At 37.3% G+C, this 27,986-nt stretch overlaps 1 protein-coding gene across 4 annotated transcripts in view; it reads left to right on the forward strand.

Annotated features, from left to right (window-relative positions):
• The window catches only part of LOC124879274, a 103,321-nt gene that overhangs the window by 42,016 nt on the left and 33,319 nt on the right, over window positions 1-27,986 (forward strand). For 3 of the 4 annotated variants that reach the window (XM_047383732.1, XM_047383733.1, XM_047383734.1), the window contains exons 3-30: window positions 408-432; window positions 550-567; window positions 813-878; window positions 4,712-4,842; window positions 4,919-5,035; window positions 9,802-9,859; window positions 9,945-9,992; window positions 10,878-10,946; window positions 11,109-11,248; window positions 12,260-12,385; window positions 12,466-12,523; window positions 13,923-13,991; window positions 14,208-14,266; window positions 14,400-14,468; window positions 14,548-14,572; window positions 14,659-14,688; window positions 15,916-15,981; window positions 16,075-16,214; window positions 17,996-18,115; window positions 18,219-18,276; window positions 18,426-18,464; window positions 18,544-18,600; window positions 21,609-21,754; window positions 23,955-24,059; window positions 24,147-24,195; window positions 24,283-24,363; window positions 25,767-26,345; window positions 26,489-26,625. In XM_047383732.1, coding sequence (XP_047239688.1) covers window positions 408-432; window positions 550-567; window positions 813-878; window positions 4,712-4,842; window positions 4,919-5,035; window positions 9,802-9,859; window positions 9,945-9,992; window positions 10,878-10,946; window positions 11,109-11,248; window positions 12,260-12,385; window positions 12,466-12,523; window positions 13,923-13,991; window positions 14,208-14,266; window positions 14,400-14,468; window positions 14,548-14,572; window positions 14,659-14,688; window positions 15,916-15,981; window positions 16,075-16,214; window positions 17,996-18,115; window positions 18,219-18,276; window positions 18,426-18,464; window positions 18,544-18,600; window positions 21,609-21,754; window positions 23,955-24,059; window positions 24,147-24,195; window positions 24,283-24,363; window positions 25,767-26,345; window positions 26,489-26,625 — 2,685 coding nt within the window. Of the gene's footprint in view, window positions 1-387; window positions 433-549; window positions 568-812; window positions 879-4,711; window positions 4,843-4,918; window positions 5,036-9,801; window positions 9,860-9,944; window positions 9,993-10,877; window positions 10,947-11,108; window positions 11,249-12,259; window positions 12,386-12,465; window positions 12,524-13,922; window positions 13,992-14,207; window positions 14,267-14,399; window positions 14,469-14,547; window positions 14,573-14,658; window positions 14,689-15,915; window positions 15,982-16,074; window positions 16,215-17,995; window positions 18,116-18,218; window positions 18,277-18,425; window positions 18,465-18,543; window positions 18,601-21,608; window positions 21,755-23,954; window positions 24,060-24,146; window positions 24,196-24,282; window positions 24,364-25,766; window positions 26,346-26,488; window positions 26,626-27,986 lie in introns of all 4 variants that reach the window. The other variant, XM_047383735.1, reaches the window with a different exon arrangement.

Consider the following 27,986-nt stretch of genomic DNA (forward strand, 5'->3'; position numbering starts at 1 on the left):
CCTAGCTAATTTTGGAGTGACTTTATGTGGCTTACCTGCCTTGTTGAGGCTGTGTGCTAGACCACTATTGAACTGTTTCTGTAGTTATGAGACTTGTAAAGCCCTTTTATTGAAAGATTGGTTTGCTAAAACTTATAAAAGGAAAGTATATATGACACTGTAGCATTTTTGTTTAGGTGCCCTCCAAACTCTTTATATCTATATAATCTTAAGAAATATCTGTACTGATTAAACTTGTAACTTGTTTTACACTAAACCAAACACATGCTTATTACAAATTACATACCAGAGAAATTATTAATAATACCCAGCAAATGTTAGTTACTGATGTTGGACCATGCTAGAAAAAGGCTCTAACTTTCAACAATGTTGGGTTTTACATTAAAGGCATCTTTACTGTCTTCCAGATGACTCAAGATGTTTTCCCAAAAGGTAACATTCACTCTGTTTGGCTTCCTTATGTCTGTTTTACAATGTACTTTATGCATGCTTTATGAATACTTGTACATTGAACTTTTTCTCTTTTCTGAAATGTTCCTTTTTTATTAGCAACCATGTGCTTCACTGGTAAGCATATTTTCTGTCATTTAGTTTTGTGTTTTAGAAATTTTTTTCTGATTATTCACTTCACATTTTCGTCCTGATTATTTTGTGCTTTCAAGGGAAATTTTGTACAAATTAATGCATATTTTGTCTTCATACAATAAACAGAGTATAATTGCATTGGTACTGGTGATTTTATGAATAAATGTGATGTTTGTCCTAAGAAATTAATTTTTACTCTTTTTTTTTTGTTTTTTTTCCTTTAAAAGGCCTCATACCTGAGATTGTTTTTATGCATCCGAAAAAACGACTTGATCTTAATCAACCTGTTGTTGGTGAGTATGTGGCAATTGTTCTATTTACCGCTGTATATATTCACAGAAACATTAGATATGGATCACACTATAGGCTGCTTGGAGAGTCTGGTGGCATTATATTGAAAAGAAACATCCCAATATAATGTCCTTGACATAAATATTTGAACCAAAAATATAGCACGATCGAATTGCTTTTATTTAAACAAAAAGCAAGAATATTTTTTATTGGTGCTAAATAATCTGTTATAAGAATGTTATCTATACAATACTTTGATTTTGAAACATATAAACTGTGGAAGCTTATAGCTTTGATCGTTAGATTAAAAGTGTAATTATTGTTTTCTCCATATGCAAGATGAATTTTGTGAAACGTTGTTGTGGGAATAAGGGAAAGGTCACTCAGAGCAGCATGCAAGCCGTTTGGAAACAGATTACACTAGGGGAAAGTTCTTGGCGAGAGGAATGTCAGAGTGCCAGGTCACTTTGACATTAGGTCAGTGTAGTTAGAACACTTAATAAAAGAATTTCCATTACATCAGCAGTCCAAAAGATCAGATTGTTACTGTGTAACTATCATGTAGGCCAATCTGATCTTAACCAGATGTGAGGCTGGATGTGTATTCCCAGAAAAATGATTGAGAATCAATGTTGTAGATGCCAAACGTTTTACGTAAATGAGTATGATGATTTCAATTGGTCAAGAGGACCCAATACACACAAATGTTTAGTATCTGTATAAAAACGCCCTGTAAGGGCTGAAAGCAGGGAACCTCTGGTATTTTTCTTGATGTTTTCACGGGGGGAAATAAAAGTTCCCCTCGTGAAGGCTGGGAAGAGATAAGACTCTTGAGTTTTGTGTCAATTGCTTTTAGCTCAGCAGTAAGGCCGCACTCTTCTACAAAGCATGTTTTGATTTATTTTTATTTTGTATTATTCTATAGTGTTGAGCACCTGGTCACTTTTAATTAATTGTGTCAATTGAATGTAACATGTAATGTTTTTGGAAAGAATTCTGACTCACCTCATGGTAATCAATTCTGAATATGGGTACAAATAAAGGTGTATTGATTGATTGATAAAACTAAGCAAAATATCTTAAACACCTGCTAAATGTAGTAGTATATAAAGAGCAGAACCTCAAAAAGGGAAAATATGCACTTGAAAACTACTAACATGAGTATGACATTTGGATGTTAGCTAGATAATTTGTCTGCCGATTTGCTTGGATAGCCAGCCTGAAGCCAGCTGCTTAACAAATGTGCCACTTGTAGCTGGCCAGCTATTGTCTTAAAGCAGCATCATCTTCATAAGCATGGTTATGGTTGGTGGTCTGTCAAAATAAGGTGAGATCTTTCCATGTAATCCATGCAACATATAGCAAACTTCTTATATTTGACTATAGAACAAATGTAATAATGAATATCCCTTCCTTTATCCCTAAGTGTAATTCGTGAAGTGTATATTTAAGGCACACAGTTGAAACAGTGCAAGCCTGATCTAGAGTTCTGGAGCTGGTGAAGTAAAGAGGCCTGTAATGAACAAAGTATAATCTGTGAAATGTTATTTGTTTTATCTCTAGCAACAATGTGAACAAAAGCGATGATGTTATATTCCGTTGCAGGTGTTAAGTGTTCTTTTGCAATCAACAAGCTAAAAATAAATGATGAAAATGTATGATAACATGTAAAGGTTATGTTCTTTTGCATGTAGAATCAACAAGATAAAACGATCAGAAAAGAAGCAGATTAGGAAACAGTGTGGGCGGTTCGGAACTTGCTATGACTGAGAGGCAGCTGAGTGGTTTTGGAACTTTCCATGACAGAAACAGAAAAACGTTGAAGACCGGATCAGGGCATTGAGCAATCTGAAGGTCGTCAGTATAACCAAATAAGGTACATTTCCTGGACTATAAAGACAATGAGTGAGTGTAGAAACGTTGTTGTATACCTCGCAGAAGATTAGTGAACAAGATCGGAGAGAAGCTACAGGTGGATCAGAGTTCCAGAGTCACATCCAGACTGATTAACTGCCTAAGAAAGAGGATCAACCCGATGCCATTGAAGGACTGTGTCTCACATTTAAGGATCTGATTTCATCTAAAGCCTTTTTTACCCAGACAATAGAAGTGAACTTGACCGGTGGCCACCTGATTGCTCTAAGATCCAGGCTTCGGGAAGTCCTGAATCTAACTTATTTAGGCCTCTGGATTCATCCAAACTCTCCCAATTAAAGAAACCATTACCTCCAGAGGGAAACTGCAACCAATAACTGGGTAAATCATCTAAAGTTCGGAGCATCAGTATTTGTCACTTAAAGGAAGAAACCTGAGGATCAAGTCCTATTTCCTTCAAGAAATCACTCGTTGTTACCAGAAGAAATCATTTGGTCTATGGAAGAATCTCCGTCTTCAAAGCCTCTCAAAACCCACTAGTTTCAGCTTCAGGGAAAGACAGGTTGAGTTGATTAATCTGTTTTTATTATTGTTGAAATAATCAGTATTGCTGAATTTAAGCTGTTGCTTGCTCCTGCCAAAGCGCTACTAATTAAAGAAAGCATATAAAATTCTAGTGACGTTGTGGACATTCAATTATTTAAGTCACAGTACTGTTGGTTTTTCATTGGTGGTAAAAAGTCTTGTTGTTTGGTCCTAATATGTTATAGGAGGTTTTTAACGGTTGCCTTAGTCAAATAAGTTAAAACAGCGTCCTTGAAGCTCATGTCGAGCTACTAAAATTATCCTAGTCCATATACCAAGTGCCAGTTGTAAAATAGGGAATGAGCAGCCGTGAACAAAAGGGACTGTGCAAGGTGAGGATGACCGCGAAGGGCTACTCGGTCACCCGGGCCTCCAGTTGAGGAAGGGCGAGACTTTTGGATGAAGGCTGTCAGGGGCTAGGCGAGTCATTTCCCAACACCAGCTTAAACAGAACTTTCAGTAAGCCTGTTAGGCAAGAACCTTCAGGTTTAGGGAAGTCCGAACCCGTTGGATGGAGAGCTGGTTTGAGCAATACCTCTAAGAAAAGGGAAGTAGTTGGGAGGGGTTAGCTCATCGGACAACGAAAGGTCCTTTAGTTACCACGTCAAGACTGTCGGTGTTTGCAACCAAAATAATTCTGAAGCACTAAATTTGTTTGTCTTGCAATCAAGGTAAAAGTGTCCGCTGACTGGGGTGGTGTTATATTACCTTATGCTCTATGCATCCAGTGAAAACTCCATTCATTTTGGTTCCTCTCTGCAGAATTTTTATACTTTAGCCACAAGGGTTTTCAAGCATGACTGGCCCTTTTTAGGTCACACCCCAGCATCTCAGCATGTCTGGACTATGACAAGGCCACTCAATAACTCAAATATTTTCTGGGTCATTTAGAGATGGACTTGTTGGTGTGCTTAGGATTACTTTGTTGTCCGTCTGCATAGCCCAAGTGCTCTTGTGCTTCAGGTTACAAACTTATGTCTGGGCATTCTCGTTCAACATTTTCAGCTAGGAAGTAGAATTCATATTTGAAAACAGCCTTTTGCATTTACTATTAAAATGAGTTTAATGATCTGAAGCATGTAGATTTGTCAAAAAAAGCAAAATCAGAAGAACTTCACAAGGGGGTGAATACTTTTTCACAGACCTATAGTAAAGCAGTTTCTAATACGTTGCATTAACATCATTTGGTCGTGCACAGGTGACTTCACACCTCACCTCCGTTTATCCTACCTACTCAGACTGTAAAGAAACACAATGCAAATAGCTTTGTTTAACTTGTCTGTTTGCAGATGGCAGATTGTTGGTGGGGGCACCTTCTCTTGCTACAAGTATTGATTCAGTTGAAGCTAATTGTTTTCTTTGTACTTTCTTCCAGGCCTGTCTGTGATCACTCTCTGCTTCAGTCCAATTCCTGCTCTAGATTTTTACCTCTGTCATCTCTGTGAGACTAAGTGCAACAACATTTTAGGCCACATCTTTTCACAAGAACATTGCTTCAACTACTGTGTAAGTGTTGAGCATCTTTAAATGATTATTCATTTGAAATCTTAGAGTAAGATCTTAATCATATCTGTGTTTTAAGGTCTACACAAACCCAGATGACGTGAGTTTCTCCTGGAGACCCGACATGGACATGAAGGGCATTCTTGGGTATAAGCTCAAGAGGGAAAGCAGTAAACCTGAGAATCAGAATTTGCAGGTTGGTATACTGATGCTGCGTGTTGTCAAAATAATAAATTACACTGTCAAAGAATGTAATTGAACAATCAAAAAGTGGTTTTAATCAACATTAAATCCACTCTGCAGAGGTTGGTTATGACTTTTTACTCATCAGGTGGTTAATGTTGCTGTTAGCCACCTATTGCTTTTATGTACCACTGAGCATAAAGATTGGACTCTGGAGCAATGGAAGAAGGTCACATGGTCTGATAAGTCCAGATTTACCCTGTTCCAGAGTGATGTGCGTATCAGGGTAAGAAGAGAGGCAGGTGAAGTGATGCACCCATCTTGCCTAGTGCCTACTGTACAAGCCTGTAGGGGCAGTGCCATGATCTGGGGTTGCTGCAGTTGGTCAGGTCTGGGTTCAGCAACAGTATGTGTTGAAAGAATGAGGTCTGCTGAATATACTTAATGACCAGGTTATTCCATCAATGGATTTTTTTCTTCCCTGATGGCACGGGCATATTCCAAGATGACAATGTCAGGATTCATCAGGCTCGAATTGTGAAAGAGTGGTTCAGGGAGCATGAGACATCATTCTCAAACATGGATTGGCCACTACAGAGTCCAGACCTTAACCCCATTGAGAATATTTAGGATGTTCTGGAGAAGGCTTTGCGCACCATCATCCATGGAAAATCTTGGTGAAAAAATAATGCAACACTGGGTAGAAATAAATCTGGTAACATTGCCGAAGCTTATTGAAACAATGCCACAGCAAATGGGTGCCGTAATCAAAGCTAAAGGCGGTCCAACGAAATATTGGAGTGTAAGACCCTTTTTTTTTTTTTGGTGGCGACTTTTTTTTTGACTAGGCAGTGTATAAAAGGTAGTGTAAACAAAATACAACCCTGAGAAGTGCCGATACTCCCCTATCAGAGTGACGCTCTGACTTTGACCCGCTATATTCTACAGCATAGAAAGTACAGTATCCAAGTAAAATCTCTTCTTAAAATATCTGCTAAAACACAAGGCTGAAACAAACGGTTTTAAACTTATATTTGTATTAAAAGCAGATTGAAAATCTAAAAATAAGATCTTTGCAGAGGCTTTTGGTTTCTCAAGGTGTAAGTGTATTTGGTGCAGAAGAGTTAAAATAGCATCTTCCACACCCCAAGAGGCCTAATAAGCAAACTGGAAGGGGTCCATGAAGTGCTTAGTCTGGGATATAAGATGCTCCTTCACCAGACATTCAAAACACTTTATGCACAATTGTGCAGTCACTAGTTATATTTTCCGTAGTGTAGGGACGTTAATTTGGTCTAAAGATATAATTAAAAACAGGTGCTAACTGTTCAGCCTAATGTTTTTAAACTCTTCTACAGATGTTATCAGGGACAGGACTTTTCCTTGGATTACACTGTTTAAAAAATTTTTGAACAGGTACTTTCTAATACTGTGGGAGATAATGAGTTTGGCACGAGAAAAGATTAATTACTTTATTTTCAAACAAGCATGTAAGCCTGTACAGAATATTATTATAAAATAATTTTGATTACGAGGAGGTCTTGTAGCTGTCAAGCCGACCCAAGTGTATGACTCATGGAAAAGTTTTGCGATTAGTGCCAGGAGAGTTATGTAAATCATGAGATGAGAGTGGATTGGTTAGGATTCTCACATAGACACCACTGATATGACTTTGATTCAAACACACAATCTTTGGCTGAAAATAGTTTAACATTTGATGCACCTTCGTTTATATAACCAACTCAGGAATAGATAAGCCCTTCAAGATCAACTTCTGTTTAATTGTAGGTTTTTAAGACCTCATAGCAGTCGGTGAGGCTGCAAAACAAAAACTGCTACAGAGGTTGTATGTGAACCCGATTATGATACCTTACTACAAATTTACAGTTTGGGAACAAACATTAGAAAAATACCACCACAAAACACTGACAGAATGGTGCAAAACATTTAGATGTTGTCGATGTTTAAGGCTTTTTGGGTTTTATTCACTTACTGAGATAAGGGACCACATTTCTGAGATATGCCTTGGTGATCATTTCAAAAGGCTTTCTGATCATTTTAACCAAGTGACCCTAAAAGAGATGCTTGATTGCAAAAATGTCCTCTATTTGTAGCTTGATACTGTTATATATAACAAAGTGTAATGTGTTCTTATGTTCATAACAGTGTGGAATTAGTCTGAACCTGTAGCGCTTAGAAAGTTAACTGTGCAGAGCAATATGTATTATTTGTGAACTTGAAAAAACAGGCACTAAAGGGTGTGAGTGCATGTATCAGTTTCATCAATAGAAGATGCCTCAGAACTGACCTTCAGCAAAAGAATGTGTGAGAAACTGTCTGCAGCAAAAGAATGTGTGAGAAACTGATAAGGCGCTGCACAACAAATGTGAAATGTATATTCCCTGGTATGTGTGTGTTCAATAAAAGAACGGTGCAGGGGAGAGAAGAGTAGAAGTGTTCTTGACTACAAAGAGACAGCACCTCTCTTCCCCGGCCGGGTGAATCAGCTTCAACCTCTAGTCCGTCTTTTGCTTTCTTAGACATTTAAGTTTATTTTTTTCTCGAGCAGAATTAAGATGCTTTGACCAAATAAACGAACACGCAGGAGTTTAGAAGGACAACTCCGACAATACAGGTCCTTCTCAAAATATTAGCATATTGTGATAAAGTTCATTATTTTCCATAATGTCATGATGAAAATTTAACATTCATATTTTAGATTCATTGCACACTAACTGAAATATTTCAGGTCTTTTATTGTCTTAATACAGATGATTTTGGCATACAGCTCATGAAAACCCAAAATTCCTGTCTCACAAAATTAGCATATTTCATCCGACCAATGAAAGAAAAGTGTTTTTAATACAAAAAACGTCAACCTTCAAATAATCATGTACAGTTATGCACTCAATACTTGGTCGGGAATCCTTTTGCAGAAATGACTGCTTCAATGCGGCGTGGCATGGAGGCAATCAGCCTGTGGCACTGCTGAGGTCTTATGGAGGCCCATGATGCTTCGATAGCGGCCTTTAGCTCATCCAGAGTGTTGGGTCTTGAGTCTCTCAACGTTCTCTTCACAATATCCCACAGATTCTCTATGGGGTTCAGGTCAGGAGAGTTGGCAGGCCAATTGAGCACAGTGATACCATGGTCAGTAAACCATTTACCAGTGGTTTTGGCACTGTGAGCAGGTGCCAGGTCGTGCTGAAAAATGAAATCTTCATCTCCATAAAGCTTTTCAGCAGATGGAAGCATGAAGTGCTCCAAAATCTCCTGATAGCTAGCTGCATTGACCCTGCCCTTGATAAAACACAGTGGACCAACACCAGCAGCTGACACGGCACCCCAGACCATCACTGACTGTGGGTACTTGACACTGGACTTCTGGCATTTTGGCATTTCCTTCTCCCCAGTCTTCCTCCAGACTCTGGCACCTTGATTTCTGAATGACATGCAGAATTTGCTTTCATCCGAAAAAAGTACTTTGGACCACTGAGCAACAGTCCAGTGCTGCTTCTCTGTAGCCCAGGTCAGGCGCTTCTGCCGCTGTTTCTGGTTCAAAAGTGGCTTGACCTGGGGAATGCGGCACCTGTAGCCCATTTCCTGCACACGCCTGTGCACGGTGGCTCTGGATGTTTCTACTCCAGACTCAGTCCACTGCTTCCGCAGGTCCCCCAAGGTCTGGAATCGGCCCTTCTCCACAATCTTCCTCAAGGTCCGGTCACCTCTTCTCGTTGTGCAGTGTTTTCTGCCACACTTTTTCCTTCCCACAGATTTCCCACTGAGGTGCCTTGATACAGCACTCTGGGAACAGCCTATTCGTTCAGAAATTTCTTTCTGTGTCTTACCCTCTTGCTTGAGGGTGTCAATAGTGGCCTTCTGGACAGCAGTCAGGTCGGCAGTCTTACCCATGATTGGGGTTTTGAGTGATGAACCAGGCTGGGAGTTTTAAAGGCCTCAGGAATCTTTTGCAGGTGTTTAGAGTTAACTTGTTGATTCAGATGATTAGGTTCATAGCTCGTTTAGAGACCCTTTTAATGATATGCTAATTTTGTGAGATAGGAATTTTGGGTTTTGTAATGGAAAATTCTTTTAAAGTGCTCTGATATTCCCTTCACCTCTCTCATTTGATTCTGTGTTTTATCACCCACAGGTGACCTTCCATCTACCTCTCACCTCTGACCTCTGTGTTTTGTTAGTGTTCTGTTTTTTAGAGCAGATGGACTCTAAATTCCAATGCTGGAGAGTTTAATGGTTAAGACCCATCATTTAGGATGATGTCAGGAAGGGCAGTTAGGTCTGTTCCTAGATAACCTTCTCACCTTTGAACTCAAGAAGGGTTTGGGTCATAAAACACAGACTCTTGGAAGTTGAGATAACACAGTCATGTTCTGGTATAAATACTGTGTGTAAATGTTGATCGGGCCTCTGTTTCACTGACTAACCTCAGTGTCAGGGTCTTCAAACGCTGAATGCCTTTGAATAAAACTTATAAGAAAAAGTCCGGATTTTCTCTTGTTATGAGTCAACTTCTACCCACTTTGATAAGAAAATTCCACAACAGTTTTCATGAGCTGTATGCCATCATCCGTATTAAGACTATAAAAGACCTGAAATATTTCAGTTAGTGTGCAATGAATCTAAAATATATGAATGTTAAATTTTCATCATGACATTATGGAAAATAATGAACTTTATCACAATATGCAAATTTTTTGAGAAGGACCTGTACTCATCAAGAATCTTATATATATATTTTAACCTGTTTTCTCTTTGCAGGTATTGCATTTACCCCAAGTTCTCCTTGAGACAACGAAGTCCTCAACCTACTCAGAAGGTATATTTTTTCTATGATTTATTACAACAAAAGGTTGTTTTCTGAAAATGTATATTAATGACAGTAATCTCATGATTATCCCTAGTGATGCAAGCTTTAGGTGAAAATGACAAGCTTGTTGAGAGGTTTGAAGGTGAGTGTGCATTTTTCTAAAGGTTTACTTGGAACTCTGTTTAACCTCCTAAGATTAAAGAGAGTACCACCGATGCCACATTAAACATCAGCCAGAACGTTCCTCTTTCTGAGTAAAATGAAGCTCTGCCATTATATTTACTAATGATGAGGAGCACAAAGAGAGGCTAGTTAGAAAACGCACAAGCAATGGATCATATTGTTTACACAGTGAATGTGAAAGTATTCATACCCCTTGAACTTTTCCACATATTGTCATGTTACAACCACCAACATAAATATGTTTTATTTGAATTTTATGTGAAAGACCAGCACAAAGTGGTATACAATTATGAAGTTGAAAGAAGATTATACATGATTTCTTTCTTTTTTTACAAATAAAAAACTGTAAAGGGCAGTGTGCAAAAGTATTCAGCCCCCTGAGTCAACACTATGTGAAACCATCTTTTGCTGCAATTACAGCTGCACGTCTTTTAGGGTATGTCTCTACCAGCTTTGCACATCTAGTGACTGACATTTTTGCCCATTATTCTTTGCAAAACAGCTCAAGCTCAGTCAGATTAGACGGAGAGTGTTTGTGAACAGCATTTTTCAGTTCTTGCTGCAGATTCTCTATTAGGTTATGTCTAGACTTTCACTGGGCCATTCTAACACATTCATATGTTTTGTTTTAAACCATTCCATTGTAGCCATGACATGTGACAACCCTATAAATTACTTGACAAATTGCAGCTAACTGGTCATTAATATTTTACACAAACATCTGCCTCTCACTTTGTATACCCATGCCAGGAGATTCATATTTATGGTATTGGATGGTGCTTGATGTTGGAGATGTTGAGTAATTCTTAATTTTCTTTTTCTCTTCCAATTGTTTTTCTCCCAGCTATGCACCAAAGGAGGGTGACTCTCCAGGATTACAACAGCAACAACTACAGGAAACATCCTCTTCTTGGTTTGTACAAACAGAACACCATCCAACATGTTTAAACACGCCGTCTTAAATGACAAATTATTTCCTTATCGGTTGAACGTTACACCCGATGGTAAACAAATCCAACCAATAATTAATTTTTAGTGAAGCTATAATTTCAGTTTTTTTTTCTCAATCTCATAGGACTGCAGCACATTGTTGAATGTGCTAGTGTTAAGCCAGGAGAGAAGAAATACAACCTCTGCACATTGTGCTGCCTTGTGATCCCCAACCACATGATCATCAAACACATACTGAGCTTTGACCACATTAGCTGCTATTTTGTAAGTTGGCCTGATGTTGAAGAGAATAGTGCTTGTAAATAATGTCACACAGCCTACTAATGTGAGATTTGACAGTGCTGTGAAAAAGTATGTACAGATATCTTTTGCTTTTTATGTTTTGTCAGCTGAATGTTTAAAAAAAAAAAAAAAGCAAATAAATCCTACACCCTAAATTCCAATGAAGTTGGGACACCGTTTAGAACGTAAATAAAAATAGGATACAATGATTTGCAAATTCTGTCCCAGCTTTTTTTGGGATGTGTTGCAAGAATAAAATTTATAATTACTGAATATTTGCAATACAAAATAATAACGTTTATCAGTTTGAACATTAAATATCTTGTCTTGTAGTGTGTTCAATTGCAAACAGGCTGAACTGGATTTGCACGTTTCACAGAACGTCCGAACTTCATTGGAAATGGGGTTGTACAACCAAAGGTAATCAGAGTGAATACAAAATGCAGTTTCCAAATGACAAATGAATCTATGAAGGTAAAGAAAAAAAGACTTTTGAACCAATTTACCTCAGTGTGAAAAAGTGATTGCCCCCTTTCATTAAGTTCAGTTTTATTAGCAGTACCTGATCTGTAGAATCAAGAAATCACTTACATAGTACCAGTGTGACAACATGAATTAGGCAAAAGGTCCTCCCCATCCATTATCCAATAAGGTAGAAAACCTGGAGTAAAAGCAAAAAGCATCTCGAGCATTTGGGCTACAAAGTAAGTTTGACATATTCTGCTTTAGTCCTGCTCTTGGAGCCAACTTTTCCTTGTTCTGTGCTCTGTTGCTTTTTGCAGGTACTGGTTTCTTTCAAATGTCCCTATTGTCTGTAGTGCAGAAAGGTCTAAAGTATTGGGAGAAAATGCAAGAATGCCATCATTGTCTCAGTGGAGAGATGAGATCACGCTTACTGATTACATCAGTTTATAGCAATAACTAAGTGAGGAATCAGTTTATTGCTCAGAAAAGGGTAATAATGCAATTCACATCTTTTTTTTTCTTGTGCAGAAAACATGGTATCCCTCCACACTGATCTCAAAGCCCTGCAAGGATTATGACACCTTTGATAATCTTATACTTGACTTTGCAAATCAGGCTGTGAAACTTCAAGCTGCTGAACATTTTTCTATGAAGGTAGGTGTTGTTCAAAAGAATTAAATATGTTGAGGCATGAATGCATCTGTATTGCCATAAAAATATACTGCCATTCACAGCAAGTGAGCCTTCAGCCCGATGAGTTCAAGTTGGTGAATTTCAAGTCCTATCCACAAGGTTGGTGTTTGATTTTAACTGTTTAGTTTTCTGGGTACACTCTATTAGGGTTCCAAGCACGCGGAGGCACGGTGACATGACTTTGAAACAGCAGCATTTTCCTGCATTCAGCAGGAAATTAATCCTAAAATTTGTTAGTTTTAAAAATTATTTTGATTAGAACCCTCTTTGCCCCTCAAACGGGAACAAATCTAAAGACTTCCCTTGCAACTTCAGTGCATTGCGCAAACCGCTGTTTGGATTCAAAAATTCACTAAGTGCCACAATGCCTTGTTGTCTTTAAACCCATAAATAACACTTTCAAAAACCTTAAAGCATTGGAGGTTTCTGGGTAATATAATGTACGCGCATCCATGTCCACTTGAAACATTTTTTATCGCAAAACCCTTTAATGCTATTTGCCAGGGACTTAAGCCTGAATTTCCTGTTCATTTGCTTATCTTGTTTTCTGAAATTGACCAAGCTATGTGTAAACCAAGTTTAATTATTAGCTAGGTCAAAAGTTTAATAACTAAATCTCACACATCATAACAGATATTTAGATAAAATTAATATCCTAAAACAGAAGTTACATCCTCACAAAGTATACCCAATTTGGCAAACCTCTAACATTAACTGTAATGTACGGAAGTAAGGTCAAGAGGTTTCTTTTACAAAGACCACTGAATGGATTTGAACAAAACTTTGCACAAGCATTCAGGATAATACTCTAATACAACATGTTGAATATAACAATGAATAGTTCACAAACAAAAGTATGAATCAGATTTTTTTTTAATCTTAAAGAAATGTATGGAATCGTTTTATCATAATGAGCTCAGACTCGGGATATAATCCTTGAATGAACCTAAACATTAGATATCTTGCAATTTATGGTTTATCCCTCTACCTTTTCAGGTGTTCTTAACCTAAGCTAACTGTTGAATCTCTTTAGACTATTACAGTGACACTGTAAAAACGTCTTCATTCCTCCTTGCCTATGGATGCTCTTAATTATTGTTCAAATCTGTGCTTCCATTTGTGGTCCATTAATCAATTAAATGTTGATGCTTGGTGATAAAGATTTTTATGAGGATTTCTGTAATTTTACTGGATTTTCTAAATTGTGTATAAATGCTAACAGGTGTCCTCGGAAGAGGACGTTGTGCTTGGAAGCTTTTCCACAATTCATATTTCCATTAAATGCATTGTTTAAGTGGCTGGTTGCTGCTTCTGGTCATCGGTGGGTTAAATTAACCTGGGACAGAGAGGTTTGCCAGGAAAGTTGGGTATAGAGAGGGATGTGGGATTTGCAAGAAGGGCTTGGACCCCAGTCACAACTGCTTGCAGTTTTACTTTGAAAATGATGCTCGGTCAGACACTGAAACATGCTTTTTTTAAATTATATTCTGTCTTTTAGCTTTGAACAGCCTGGAATCCATCACAAAGAGCAGCTTAACAATAAGCGTTAAACCAGGAAAAAAGCTTGGTATGTATGGCAGCATCCACAAAGCAGCGTGCAGTTCACTTTTTTGTAACACTGTGTAAACATTTGTTCTTTTTTTATTGTGAACAATTCTTTAAAAAGCTGTAACCCTCACAATTAATTAAATCTAAACAGGGTGTTTGTTTAATGCATTCCTTAATTTTTTGTGTGAAAAGCAATAAAAGTTATAAATTTGAATGTACTTTTCCCCCTTTTTAGAGCATCATCCTGTCTCTACTCTATCAACTGAGAAAGTCAAATGCCTGCTGCGCTGCCAGGTGATAAATTATGATACAACTTGGACCTCTTTACCTCTTTAAATATATTAATATCACAGATTGAAACTAAAACTGACATTTGCCCTCTTGTAATTCTTGTTCCAATACATTCTTCTCTATAAAAAAAAAAAAGAATTGCAGTAATGATTTCAACACTATCGGCCAGTATTTAAACCATCTAGTAAAAGTGAGACACATTGAGGTAAATAATTTTATTTTACCCCACATTCACAAACATTCAATGTTATAGTTCATTCCCTAAAAATTGTAAACTTCCACAGATGATGCAGAAATTTAATGGGGAAGGTAAAGTTCACTTTTGTCCAATCTGAAAAACTTGTTTTATGTGTATTAAATGTTTCATCTCAATTTAGAGCTATTTTTCTCTACAGATATGAGAGGACATCGCTATGGCCAACGAGGTATTTTTATACTCTGTCTAATCAAAACTTCAACGATATTAATCTGATATTTAAAAATAAAAAGCTAAGTTTGTGTTAGGTTTAAACACCAAACACTTTCACAATTCTGCACAAAGAAAGACACAGAGAAGTTAGTTCATTTTAACCTGCAGGTGAGAGTGTCTCAGAGGCTGCTCAGTTACAATCCTCCAAACCACACTCTGAAGACAGCCTCTGCTCTCTCTGCATTTTATTGATAAGAGAAAACGCCCTGGTTACACAATGTTCCAACCACTAAAGGGAGGGATGCACACTCATAAGATTGGAAACAGCTGCACCGACAGAATGTTCTAGAACATTCTGTCTCTATCTTGCAGCTCTTGTACATATAAGATATAATCACTCTGAACAGCAAGCTTCACTTCTATTAAAGTTAAAACATATATAATCATTAATTAACCCTAACAGTTTGCCTTTAAACACTTCTCTGAATCTTTTGCGTTGTAACTAAATGTAGTGTGTAATCAGAAATGTTTTTACGGTCTGAGCACCAATGAAAAGAGTTGATAAGAGTATTAAGGTTGAGGGTCACTGTCCACTAAGGTTGTAAAGTCTGTGCACCATGATCCAGACAAAATGGGTCCTGTTAGGTTTAACTGAAAGATGAAAGTGTTTCTTGTTTTTGTTTAAAGTTTATTCCTGACATGTCTCTCCTAATCCGTTCGCTCGTGTCCAGAAATAGACTTCAGGTGGGATCCTCCAAGTCCTGTTGTGCCTTTGATATTGACATACAGCTTACCCGGGGCTCTTTTTGGTTTAAGTGACAATTTGACCACAGTTGGCAGTTTGATGTATATTTATGTCATCAGTATCAATCAGAACGGAGTTGGAACAAATGCATGTTACTATTGCATTATTAATAATGCAGTTATTGCAATAATGCCAACAACCTTTTGCAGCCATAAAGCAATACATTTGAGCATGTGTGCATCAGCAAAGACTTTACAATCCTCTAGATCTGTTTTTTAATTCTGGTCCAATTCTGGACCTCCATATTTTAGATGGCCTCAACAGCTTTTCACCAAGTTCTGCAGAGGACAATCATTTGGAAATAGGACCACTTAAAACTAATAAAAACACTGTAAACACTTAACCACACACAAAGATTGAGCTTAGCGTGCTGTAACTTCAAACATCTGCTGTCTGTAAATTTTATAATTTGTTTCTTTATCCCTCATCGCCTGATAGGAAGGTTTCACATGGAGCTGTATACATACATCGGTGACAGTTTGAGGTCAAATCAGCCACCCATTGGTGAGGTCTCCTACACATTTAATTAATTAATAGATGTGATTTTAAAAAAAATACTGAAATGTTGTTTTTGCGTGTGTTTTTGTTTTGTTGCAGGAACAGCACTGATTGTGACGTGCATCACCTCATGTTCTCATGCAGATCCTCTTTATCTGTGCTTTGCTTGTAATGAGGCCTTTCCTCAGTCCATCCTCAGGGATCATGTAGACTCCCGAAAACATCTCATAAGCACTCAGGTTAGCTTTTATTGAGTAAAATTGTCATTATTTTGTTGTATTTACACAAAAAAACAAAATGTAAACATGATCTAATTTTGATTCAAAACAGAAAGCAAAATTACTTTTATACTACAAAAAACATTATTATATATCTATAAGACTAATTAAATATTTTATTTTTTGATACCTAGACTTAAGCTAAACTATAGAATAAATAGTTGCTAAATGTGTAGTTTTCATGTGATTATTGTGCGGTATTTGTCTGATTTTGCTCTTCCTAGAGTAATGCAAATCTAACAAGCTGATATTGCTTGTAGTAGTTTTCAAACAGCTTTACGTGAAAAACAAAGTTGAGTTATACTACTTTAGTTTTTCAAGCAGCCACACTTGATTATTTTTCCCCAAAGAAAGTGTTGTAGTGTTTTTACAGCTAACTGACCTTGCACAGCAGCGTGAGGGCGGTTGCGCTATGTTCCCATTTGCTTCAAACAACACGAGAAAACAAAGATCAATCCTGCATATTCTGTTTCGTCCCATTAAAACTGTAAGAAGGGTATGATGAAAATGTTTAGCTGTTAAAAAACTGTACGAAACATGAAACGCATTGCTAAAAACAACAGATATGGTATAATTTGGAATATAGGAGAAGCCTGAATGTTTATCTTCACAAAAAAGAGAAATTATTGTAATTTTTTTGTATATGTTTGCATTCTACAATGTGAAGTTTGATAAGTAGGAGCACAAATTGCATTTTGTAACTGAATTTTCTTTAAAAAAGTTGGTAGCTGTGACAAACATGAAAGGTTTAACCTGGAGCAAGTCTTAATTTTAGATTTTTTGAGAATAATAGTAAATTATCTCATTCACTTGCCACAAACGGATAGTTACGACGCATTTTAATTAAGGATGCACAATATATGGGCACTGATTGGCCGATGCGAGTCATTTTGTAACATATCGGTATTGGCTCGATAAGTAAAACTGGGCCTATATTAATAACAGATATTTATCACCATCTTGTTGCTGTTTGGTTATGTGTTTTTGATGGGGGAGGGGGTTGGCCATGTGGTGTTTGTTTGGGCAGGTGATGGGGATGCAGTGCAGGACTGTAGGGTGTTTAGCTAAAGCAGAGAAGCAATGTCAGCATTGTGGTCGTTTTTTCACGGTGTTGATAGGGTAGTACTAGTGAGATATATATCAGGTATTGGCCATAAGAGCGATATTAATATCAGATATCAATATCGGCCTGAATTTTGATATTGGTGCATCCCTAATTTTTATCCTTCCTCAGGCTCCTGAATGTTACACTCTTTGAAGTAAGTTTTTATTCATCCTAGCAATACTGTGCAAAAATACAGTGAATGGCACTGAACATGCTGAAATTCAAGTTGTCTCATAGAAACTTAAGGAATAAACATATTCTGCACCTTTGTTTGACTCCACTTTAGCTTTAGAAGTCAGACAAGATGAGATTTTAATAAAAACGTTTTCAGATAAAATACTGCAAACAATGGAAGTAATAGTTTAGGTGAAGGTTGTTTCCACATGGTTTAGGAAAGGAGCTTGTATGAAGACTTGTACTGTAAGGATAACTTGTCCTTGAAATGCAGTATAGAAGGTGGAGCTCCAGCATAAGGTATGTACAAAGTCAAAACATAAATGCTGTGTTTTTTTTTTTTTGTCTGCTAGGTGAAAAACTGAAGCCCCAGTTCACCTCCAGGTTCATATTGTTGGATGCAGCAGCTGTTTGATTCAGTAAAACGTTTATTTTAATGCCCGTCTTGTTGCTTTATTTTCAGACGTACCAGAATCCCTGGAAGCTGCCTTTTGGTTGGGATGGTGATCTGGATGACAAGGTGCTGAGGATGACCGCATGGAAAGATGAGGAGGAACATAGAAGAAATAGGGTCTTTCTGAAGGTAATATTTCTTAGAATATGTGTATATCTGCAACTTAAAAGTCATATGGTGATTTGCATTTTGTGTGTTTTAATCCTTAATATATTATTTGTTTTGTAACTAGGTTTTTGATGTTCCATACTCAATATTTTTGAGACTTGATCCTTCTGATTTCCAACAAGGTAAAAACTAATCAGTAAAAAAGTGTTTTTCCCTTAGTGATAGCAAGCAAATTTACATGAAGAATCTTTAGAGTTCAGTGTGCACCACAGGTCATTGTCATGGAAAATAGCCTAATATTTACAGACTCCTGTTCTTCTTTTGACGACAGTATTGGACACCCTTGGACACCACTGCTTGATACATAAAGGTTTGTAAAAATGATAATCAATTATTCAAGGTAACTGAATTCTTTTCATTTCTTGTCCTAATGTATTTCTTTTTTTCAGTTCCAATGTGGAAAACGCACACCGAACTTCAACAGAACAAAACGTTTCCCTTGCTTGGTGAGTAACCTTGACAATACTCTGGAAAGTATTGGTCTTAAAAAATATATATAAATAAACCTGATCTTTCTACATGTCTAAACGGTGAACTATTTACTGTTTTTTAATAATGTACAGCACTCTTCACATGTATTGCTCTTCTGTTAAAGTAAACCTATTATTTCAGTAGCAAGATCTCATAATGAACAATTTGCTGCAGTTCCTAAAGGGTGAACTTTGCAGATTTTTAGCTCCTTTGCCAACCTGTTTGATATAAAATAAAATGGAACAGAGACGTGCAACAGCCATGCCTTGTGTAAATGAGCTAGATTAAAATTTAATAACAAAAACTTGTTTCTCTTTTAGTGTATAAATATCCTGTGAATACACAGGTTTGAGCATCCTGCCTTTTCTTTAGAGTATTACTCAATTTTCTTTTCGTTATTTTGACCTTAATCATGAAAAACAATTTCAGTCATTTTCCCCTAACGTTTCAACTTTATTCTTAACATCAAAGTTCAGCGTTGTCAAAATAAGGTGAGATCTTTCCATGTAATCCATGCAACATTCATTAACTGCTACAGTTAAATCCATAAAAAACTACAATAAATATCCTTTTGTGTAATTCATGCAATAATTATTAAAATACACAGTTGAGGCAGTGGAGAGAAAAACAAGCATGTTCTCATATTCTGGCACAGAGAAACTGGAGGGGCCTTTTTAGAGCCACATATTATCTGCCACATATTATCTGTCTTATTTTCTGCAAAAATATAAACAAGTATATCTAAAGAAATGATGTATGATGATTTTACATTCTTTCATATGTATTAAATAAAATTAGCAATCTTTGATTAACAAGTTAAAAGATGTATGATTGAAATTTGGTTAAGAACTGAGGATTAGAGTAAAAAAAATATTAAAGTTTGACATTCTCAGTCAGATAGATATGAAAGAAATATAACGTTAATCATTTGTGAAGCATGAATAAAAAGAATTGTAACTGTGTTTTGAAGTAAATGCAGAAAGCTGAAGAATGGATTGTGTAATACTGTGTAAAGTTTAAAACTGAACAGATTAGGGAAAGAACTGTAGAAATGACTGGGAGTGAGGAGAGCCAGTTGTATGCTGACAATGAATCCTTTTGTAAAGAAGAAAGGGAGGAGGCGACTACAGCCAGCTGTGTGGTTATAATTGGCATCTCCATGGCCGAGACAACAGCATCCGTGGGTCACAGTGACCGTGACTAAAGTATTGGGCAATAACCAAGAAGCCGAGCGGAAAAGGTTGCGCAATAACTAAGAAGCCTAATAAGGGGCTGACTGGTGAAAGCATCAAGCGCTATAAAAACAATGCTGAGAGCAGAAACGGGGTTGTTTCCTCGCAGAAGACCAGCAAACAAGATCGGACGGAGAAAAGAAGCTCAGGTGGAAAAGGAACAGAGACACAGCCCCACTGATCGACTGCATTAAAAAAGAGGGTCAACCCGTGAGCCCAGAAAGGACTCTGCCTCAAGATTAAGAATCTGATTTCATCTAAAGCCTTTTTATCCAAACAACAGAAGTGAACTTGATCGGTGAGCAGCTGATTGCTCTAAGTTTCAGGCTTCTGGAAGTCCTGAATCAACCTCATTTATGTCTCCTGGTTTCCTTCAACTCTTCAGCCTCTGGAAACTACTGTCTTCAGAGACATATGACAACAAAGATCCTGTTTAACCATCAAAGTCTGGAGCATCAGTGCCTGCCACCTAAAGGAAGAAAACTGAAGATTAAGTCGTATTCCCTTCAAGAAATCACTCGTTGTTACCAGAAGAATCTTCTCCATCAGGTGCATGGATGAGCCTCCGTCTTCAAAGCCTCTCCAAACTCACTAGTTTCAGCATCAGGGAAATTATTTTGTGTTGCTGAATTTAAGCTGTTACTGACCCCTGCAAAAGTGTTACTAATTAAAGAAAGCATATAAAATTCTAGTTAATTCGTGGACATTCAATTATTTGAGTCACCGTATTGTTGGTTTTTCATTGGTGGTAAAAAGTCTTGTTTCCTGATTCCAAGATATTTTAGGAGGTTTTTATAGGTTGCCGTAGTCAAGTTTGTTAAAACAGCGCCCTTGGGGCTCGTGCCGAGCTACTAAAATTAACCTAGCCCATATACCAAGAGCCAGTTGTAAAATTAGGGAATGAGCAGCCATGAACAAAAGTGGCCCGTCGAAGGTGTGGATGACCGCGATAGGCTACTCAGTTGTGCAGACCTCCAGTTGAAGAAGGGCGAGACTTTTAGATAAAGGCTGTCAGAGGCTAGGCGAGTCATTTCCCGACACCAGCTTAAACAGAACTTTCAGTAAACCTGCTTAGTAAGATCTTTCAGGTTTAGGGAAGTCCGGACCCGTTGGATGGAGAGCTGGATTGAGCAATCCCTTTAGACATAGGGAGGTAGGAGGGAGGGGTTAGCTCATCGGACAACGAAAGCGTTGTTCTTAATATTTCAACTTTATTCTGTAACAGGAATGAATAAATAAAAATCCACCAAATAGTAAAACTCCTCCATTTTTGTTTTTCTTCCAAGTGACCCTAAATTATTTCCTTCGTATTACTGTAATTGGTGGAAAGATAAACCTGGGTCTTCGTTCAGCCTTGCTTGTCACAGTTCCAGTTTTACACTCTGTACATAGATATGGGCAAGTCTTGGCAACTAACAATTATCTCTTCGCCATTTCCGATCCACACACATCCACCTAACTTAAAGGGTATGTTCCTTTGTCTTTGCCATTTTGAAGAATGGCTTATGTAAATGGCCTCTGTGATGCATCATATTTAAACCCATGTAAACAGGAAGTCAATAATTACAGCATTTAATTGACTAAATGCTGCAGTTATATTTAGTTTGTCGGAATACTATTAAATAAAAGTACTTTTGTTAAAAGTAGGATTTTTATACATTTTTAGAGTAGGTTTTGGAGCTATTTACACAAAATGTCCAAGTAATGCATATAGTTGATAATGGTTGTATTTGTATATTGTGTTTTTGCAGGCCTACAGTTCCTCATTGCGCACAAACTGATGGTCAGACCAAACAAGCTGGTGGTGGGATTTTTGTGTTTGCTCTGTGAAAGGAGGCTGTTCAAAGAGGAAACTGAAGCACACGTCTTCAGTCGGGAACATGTATCAAAATTCCTGGTCAGTGTGTTTTATTTTTGGTTGTTGTTTACCAAGGTATTTATTTACTGAAGTTATTTACCTACTTGTATGACTATTTATGGGCTTGTTTTTAGTTACTAACTTAGATATTTACCTATATATTTAATTTCCTACCTTCTTTTTTACTTATTTACTAACCTGTGTGATGGATAAAATTCACACTTGCCAATCCAGTGCAGCCCGTCTAAGACAGCTTTATTATTTGAAAGGAAGCAAAGTGTCGTTCGTCAACTTAGGATGTGGTAAAAAGGGCTCAAAGAGCTGCATTTTAATGAGCTGTATTCATACATTATTGATGTCAGTTCACCTAGTTATCCTTCATTTGCCTTTTTACTTGTTTTTTATTTACATAAATGCTTCTGTATATTTACTCACTAAAATAATTTAATTATTTATTTGCTTAATAACTGTCAAAATGAGGTGATAACTTTCCATGTACCAATGCCAAAATTATTAAAATCTCACAATTAAATAGTTAAATATTCACATTCTGGAGTTGTAAGACTCGGAAGGTCCATGCAGGCTCATGTTTTAGTTCTCTCTTTTTTTGCAGAAGTGTGTAACCCATATTGAGATTGATGCAAACCATGTATGATTGAATGAGAGATTATTCTTTAAACGACCAAATGAAATATGTGTTTATTATACATGAATAAGAAATAAATAGAACAATGATTCTTTTGATTATCTATTTAAACATATATCAATCATTGTGTAATTGGACCAGGATTTGTATGATGGTGATTGATACATAGAAATGTAATAAGATTTTCATAACAAATATCCTGTTAAACTTTACTACTAAACTTTGTGTAAAGGACATGATGTTTATCAACTCTGAGGTATGAGTAGAAAGGGGACAAAGGTAAAAAAGTACTCATTGTTAAAGGAAAATGGCCTGTTGAGTAAGCAGGGAGTAGAGCAGGTCTTGGGAATTGAGGAACTGAGGGTGGTGATCTGTCACCAAGATGACTCAAGACTGTGGCAAACAACATGACCTGAGAGACATCGGGAGAATTCAGAGAAAAAACAATCAGCTGATGTGACCAGTAACCAAATAAACAAAGCATGGCAGCAAGAACCGGCCAATAAGGTCTAGAATCTACTTTATCTAATGGCCAGAATAGAGGAACTGGTTGGTTGCTTCCTCGCAGAATACCTTCAAGCAAGACTGAAGACCGAGAAGAACGCTGCAGATGATTCAAAAGGACCCAAGCCAAAGACAAGCTGAGACTTTTGCAATTCAAGGAGGATCAACCCATGAGCCTTAAAAGTCTGAGGCTTTTAATTGGAGATCTACTGCCAGCAGCTATTAATACTCAAAGACGACTGAAAGAGCTTAGTCAGTCGACCCTGAAAGCCTGAATGTTCCTATGATCCCAGACATCGGGGACAAAAGACCTTCTTCATCTTGAGGTCTCCTCTTAACACTTCGGACTCTGTAATCTCCTGGGCCTGAATTCTCAAAGATTCTTAGTCCTCTCAGAGAGCTCCTACTTTAGCCTAAAATTCCTGCCAAGTTTTAGCTTAAGAGTGATTCAGCGAACTGCTGAGAGCGACTCTGAGCCAGGAGACGACAGAACATCCCAGCTTAGTGAGGAGGTGTGGTTGACCCTTTGCTAGGTGTGACGCTGTCTTCTAAGAGTTTTGATTAGGTGTTACACATACAAAAAAACACAAATGCACTCCTAGTAATCAGTGGAGAGAAATTAACCGAATATAGACAGACTGGATTAAGAAATGTGTAAATCATTAAGATGAAACTTAGTAAAATAAAATAATTGTTACACGGCATCAACATGTTTGAACATAGTTTATTTACAAGCTCATCATTATATTGATCTGCAAAAAAAGGCTGGTGTTCAATTTGTAAGAGCTGTAGACATGTTTTAATGTCATGAATTCCTAGTTTTAATTTTCCGAATTTTTAAAGTTTAATAGTTCATCTATTTTTATTATACACTATTTCCTTTGCTGTCCTTTAAAGTTTGAAAGGTACATTTCTGGTAAATGTGAAAACGGTTACAAATTAAGCAGCTGACGACACAAAACTGAAGGAAGATTCTTGAGAAGCTAAACTTTCAGTCGCCAGAATGGCAAAGCTGTGTTTCATTTCGCATGACAACAGCAAAATAAACTTTGTGTAGACCATGTTGTAATGTTTGTGGGGTTTTTGCAGGACTGTTTTCATCCGGGCTCACTGAATTCCTTCACCGTCGACACAGAGACACTTCTGGACTTGGCAAAGCAGGCTGCACAGGTTCACCCTGTGTCAAACGTGCAGGTATTTCATAATAAAACTATATTTATGACCCATTGTCATTTAGGTTTTAGCTCTGTTCTTTGGAATTAATGTCACCTGCTCTCTAAGGAAATTGACTTGGATAAACCAATCTGGGAGCCATGTACCTACAAAAAAGGTAAACCCTTGGATTATAATAAATATTCCTCGTGGTATCTGTAACTAGATTGTTCTTCTAACTAATTTTCTTATGATTTTATTCCAGCAAAAATGATCCTGTCTGCTGCAAATTGGAGAAAAGGAAATGGCCAGTGTTTTCCCACAATTAAGCCAATGCGGAAACTGGGTAAGCCAACATTGTTGAGAACTACATCTAGCAAAGGTGTGCAACACGTTTTGCTTTACAGAGGTTGAACTAGATGTATTTAAAGCAATCAAAGGCCAAACATTAAACTGAAATACTGACAGATCTAATGTTCTGTCATAAACGGTGACAAAGTCTCGGTTTATTTTTTACGTACTACAGCAGGTTGCCAATTTCTTTGTAGTTTGTACAAAATTTTAACTTATTTACAAATATTCTACAAGGCAGATGTTCAATCCAAAACCGAGAGGAGAGGGAACAAACCGTGAAATCTTCAAAACAAACATCAGCTTCTTTATGCAGAAAATAGTTGGGACATTTATCCTCAAATGCAGGGGCTTGGTGACTGCTGTGTGTTTGTGTGCAGGTGTGGTCCAGTATTAGGTAGAATTTTTTAATTGTATAAATTCAGTTAAACATTTTGCGTGTCTTTACACCTGCTGTAAAATGCTTCATGCGCTGATGCTGATCAGAGATAGCCTGATTGGGAAAGTATAACGTTCACAAACACAGCTGGCTGTTTAAATTATCAGTAAATTAACATGGGGATATTGGAACATCTATTTGCAGGGATACTGAAATAAACAGTGATTTGTGTTGTTAAATGCTCTCCAAGCAGTGCAATCCCTCTATGGAAAGCTAAGGAAGAGACGGGATCAAACATTTTCTGGATGACATGTTTATGATGATGTAATAGAATTGCTCCAAGTTTGCTTTGCTTTTCAACCCTGGTCCTTAAGGCACACTGCCCTGCGTGTTGTAGATGTCTCTCTGCTTTAACACGTCAGAGTCAGATTATTATAGTTATGCAAAAGCCTGTTAATCAGCCTTCAATTGATCAGGTGTGCTGAAGCAGGGATGCATGTAAAACATGTAGGACAGTGTGAAATGTCCTGGTTAAGTACTGGAACCGCTTGGTGGAAAAGCCCTTTCAGACACTCTGAAGTAGTGGTGTCCAAAATGTTTGCAATGTGGGTCAAAATCTTGTAAGTCGAAAGTATTCAGAGGGCACAAAAAAAAATATTTTTAAATAAAACTATTCTATAAATAATTTTCCTTTTAATTTTTTCCTGTTTAGAAATACACTGGACATGCAATGTTTTATTAAACAAAAAGTCTTCTGTTTTTCGTTTCATTAAAACATTGCATGTTGCATTCGAAGGGATCTGTAAATGGATGCAAATTGAGAGAGAGAAACATCTTAATATTACCTCATTTGTATTAATTTTCTCGGTTGGAATCCTCTGCTTTGAATCTCTTTACCTATTATTTTCCTACATGTTAACTGCAAGTATATAGACTTTAATTTTTACGTGATGAATGGAATATATTGTTACTTATAATTGAAACTAAGTGTGCCTTTCTCTATTTTCTGCATGTGTCAGTTCCCAGGATCCCTCCAAAAGATGCCAAGAAACATCATGAAACAGGCAGCCAGAAAAGCTGCCCTGTCATTGACACGAAAGATGTACAAAATAAAAAACAGAGGAGTGAAAAGGAGACATCTTCGAGAGAAACTAAAGTCGCTGGCGAAAAAGAAGAATCTCAAAAAATGTGTCCTGAGGATTTAAAAAATGAAGGTGAGACAGACCTGCCAGTAACGTTGAAGACAGAGGAGTCCATGATTGAAAAACCAAAGGAGGTTGCACAGAGCCACGAACATACTGAAAAGAACAATGATGCACTGACTGAACAAGAAGGGAGCTCAAGTATCGAACAGGAAACAACTCAACTGAAAGACTATCAACAAAAAAGTGAGACAGAAAATGGGTCAAGTACATCTGAAAAATCCCCAAATGAAACAAGTCAAAATGGAGGCAAAATGAGCCCGAAAAGACAGCCGCTCACCTCCAAAGAGGATTTGTGTTCCAAAGAATCCACAGAAATATCAACTAATTGCAAAAAAGTGGAAAACACAGATACAACTGACGGGGAAGAGAAGCACAAGGAGGTTATGGATAGAGGTTGGTTATGAATGAACATAGCTAATTATTATCTAATGTTTACATTGAAAAATAATTTATGGTTTCACTTTATTGACAGCCTGATTCCATTGAGCATTACCACCAGTAGTTGCTTCTAATTTCTTCATCAATATGTGTTCCAGTGTTAAAAACGTGTGTCGAATGGCGCTGTGGTGAACTGGAGTCGATCTTCCTCTGTGGGCACTGCTTGCTGAAGATCCCAAAGAAGGATATCAACAGTCATCTAGAAGGAGCTCACCACCCGAAGATGTGTAGACTGGTGAGGACATGTGATGGCAAAGGGTTTCGCTTTTTTTTTTGTCTCATTTAGTACCCCTTAAGTACATTAAATACAGATTACTGAAGCTAAACTTGACCACCACTGTCAAAACATGCTTCTCATTTCTCTGCTGTTGCAAGTTTATGGTTTATGCTTTTTATTTCAGTTGTTTCAGTAGTGATTGCTGCTGTTTTTTCTTGGTTTTAATGTAGCAGTGGTTTATGAGGTGTGAGCTATAGACAAATGGAGATATAATGTTTTCTGCCAGTCTGTATGAGCTGTGAGTAATAATACTTTGGTTTGCTGGTTTCAGTGTATTTGCATTAAGATGTAAACTCTGCAACATGATCTTATAACTTTCATTTAAATCTCAAAAAGTAACTATTATTGTTACTGTTGCTCACATCTGTCATTTTGATTTTGATTCATAAATTGTTTTACCCTTGTGTGGTGTTGATATTGTTTTTACTCAGCCAATGTTTCTGAGTCTGGTGAACCCGTTGCATTTTGTGATTTTTAATGCCTCACAAACAAAAACGTTTATGTAAAAATACTCAACAGATATTTACTTTCATTTTAATTTCAAGTAGTATAAAGAAAATGTGGTTAATATTTGGGCTTTACCTTTGTTAGATCACATTTATAACCTTTTATTTAAAACGTAAGAAAATTAATTGAAATCATGATTCAATTCAATAATATTTTATTAATCCCAAAGGGAAATTAAATGTTGTTATAGCTCATATTATGAAGGTTTCTTCAAATAGCTGATGTAGATGCTGATGGCTGTGGGCAGGAAGGATCTTCTGTAGCGCTCCGTCTTACAGCAGATCTGAAGAAGCCTCTGACTGAAGACACTGTTGTTGTAGGACAGTCTCATGAAGAGGATGCTCAGGGTTCTCCATAATGTTCTTCATTTTATGAAGAATCCGTCTTTCCACAATCATCTCCAGAAGTTCCAGAAGAGTCCCCAGAACAGAGCCAGCCTTCTTTATCAGCTTGTTGAGCTTTTTTTAACTCCCTGGCTCTGATGCTGCTTCCTCAGCAGATGATGGCAGAAGAGATCACACTCTCCACAACAGACTTATAGAAGAAATGCAGCATCTTGCTGCAAACACCAAAGGACCTAAGCTTCCTCAAGAAGTACAGTCTGCTCTGTCCCTTCTTGTAGATGGCTTCATAATTGCATCTCCACTCTAGTCTGTTGTCCAGGTGAACACCGAGGTATTTATACTCCTCCACCACCTCCACTTCTTCTCCCGTGATAGAAATAGTTTTTGACTTATTCCTGTTTCTCTTAAAATCTACAATCATCTCCTTTGTTTTAGTCACGTTCAAAATGAGATGATTGTTTCCACACC

This window comes from Girardinichthys multiradiatus, chromosome 13, assembly GCF_021462225.1.
Source record: "Girardinichthys multiradiatus isolate DD_20200921_A chromosome 13, DD_fGirMul_XY1, whole genome shotgun sequence".
NCBI lineage: Eukaryota > Metazoa > Chordata > Actinopteri > Cyprinodontiformes > Goodeidae > Girardinichthys > Girardinichthys multiradiatus.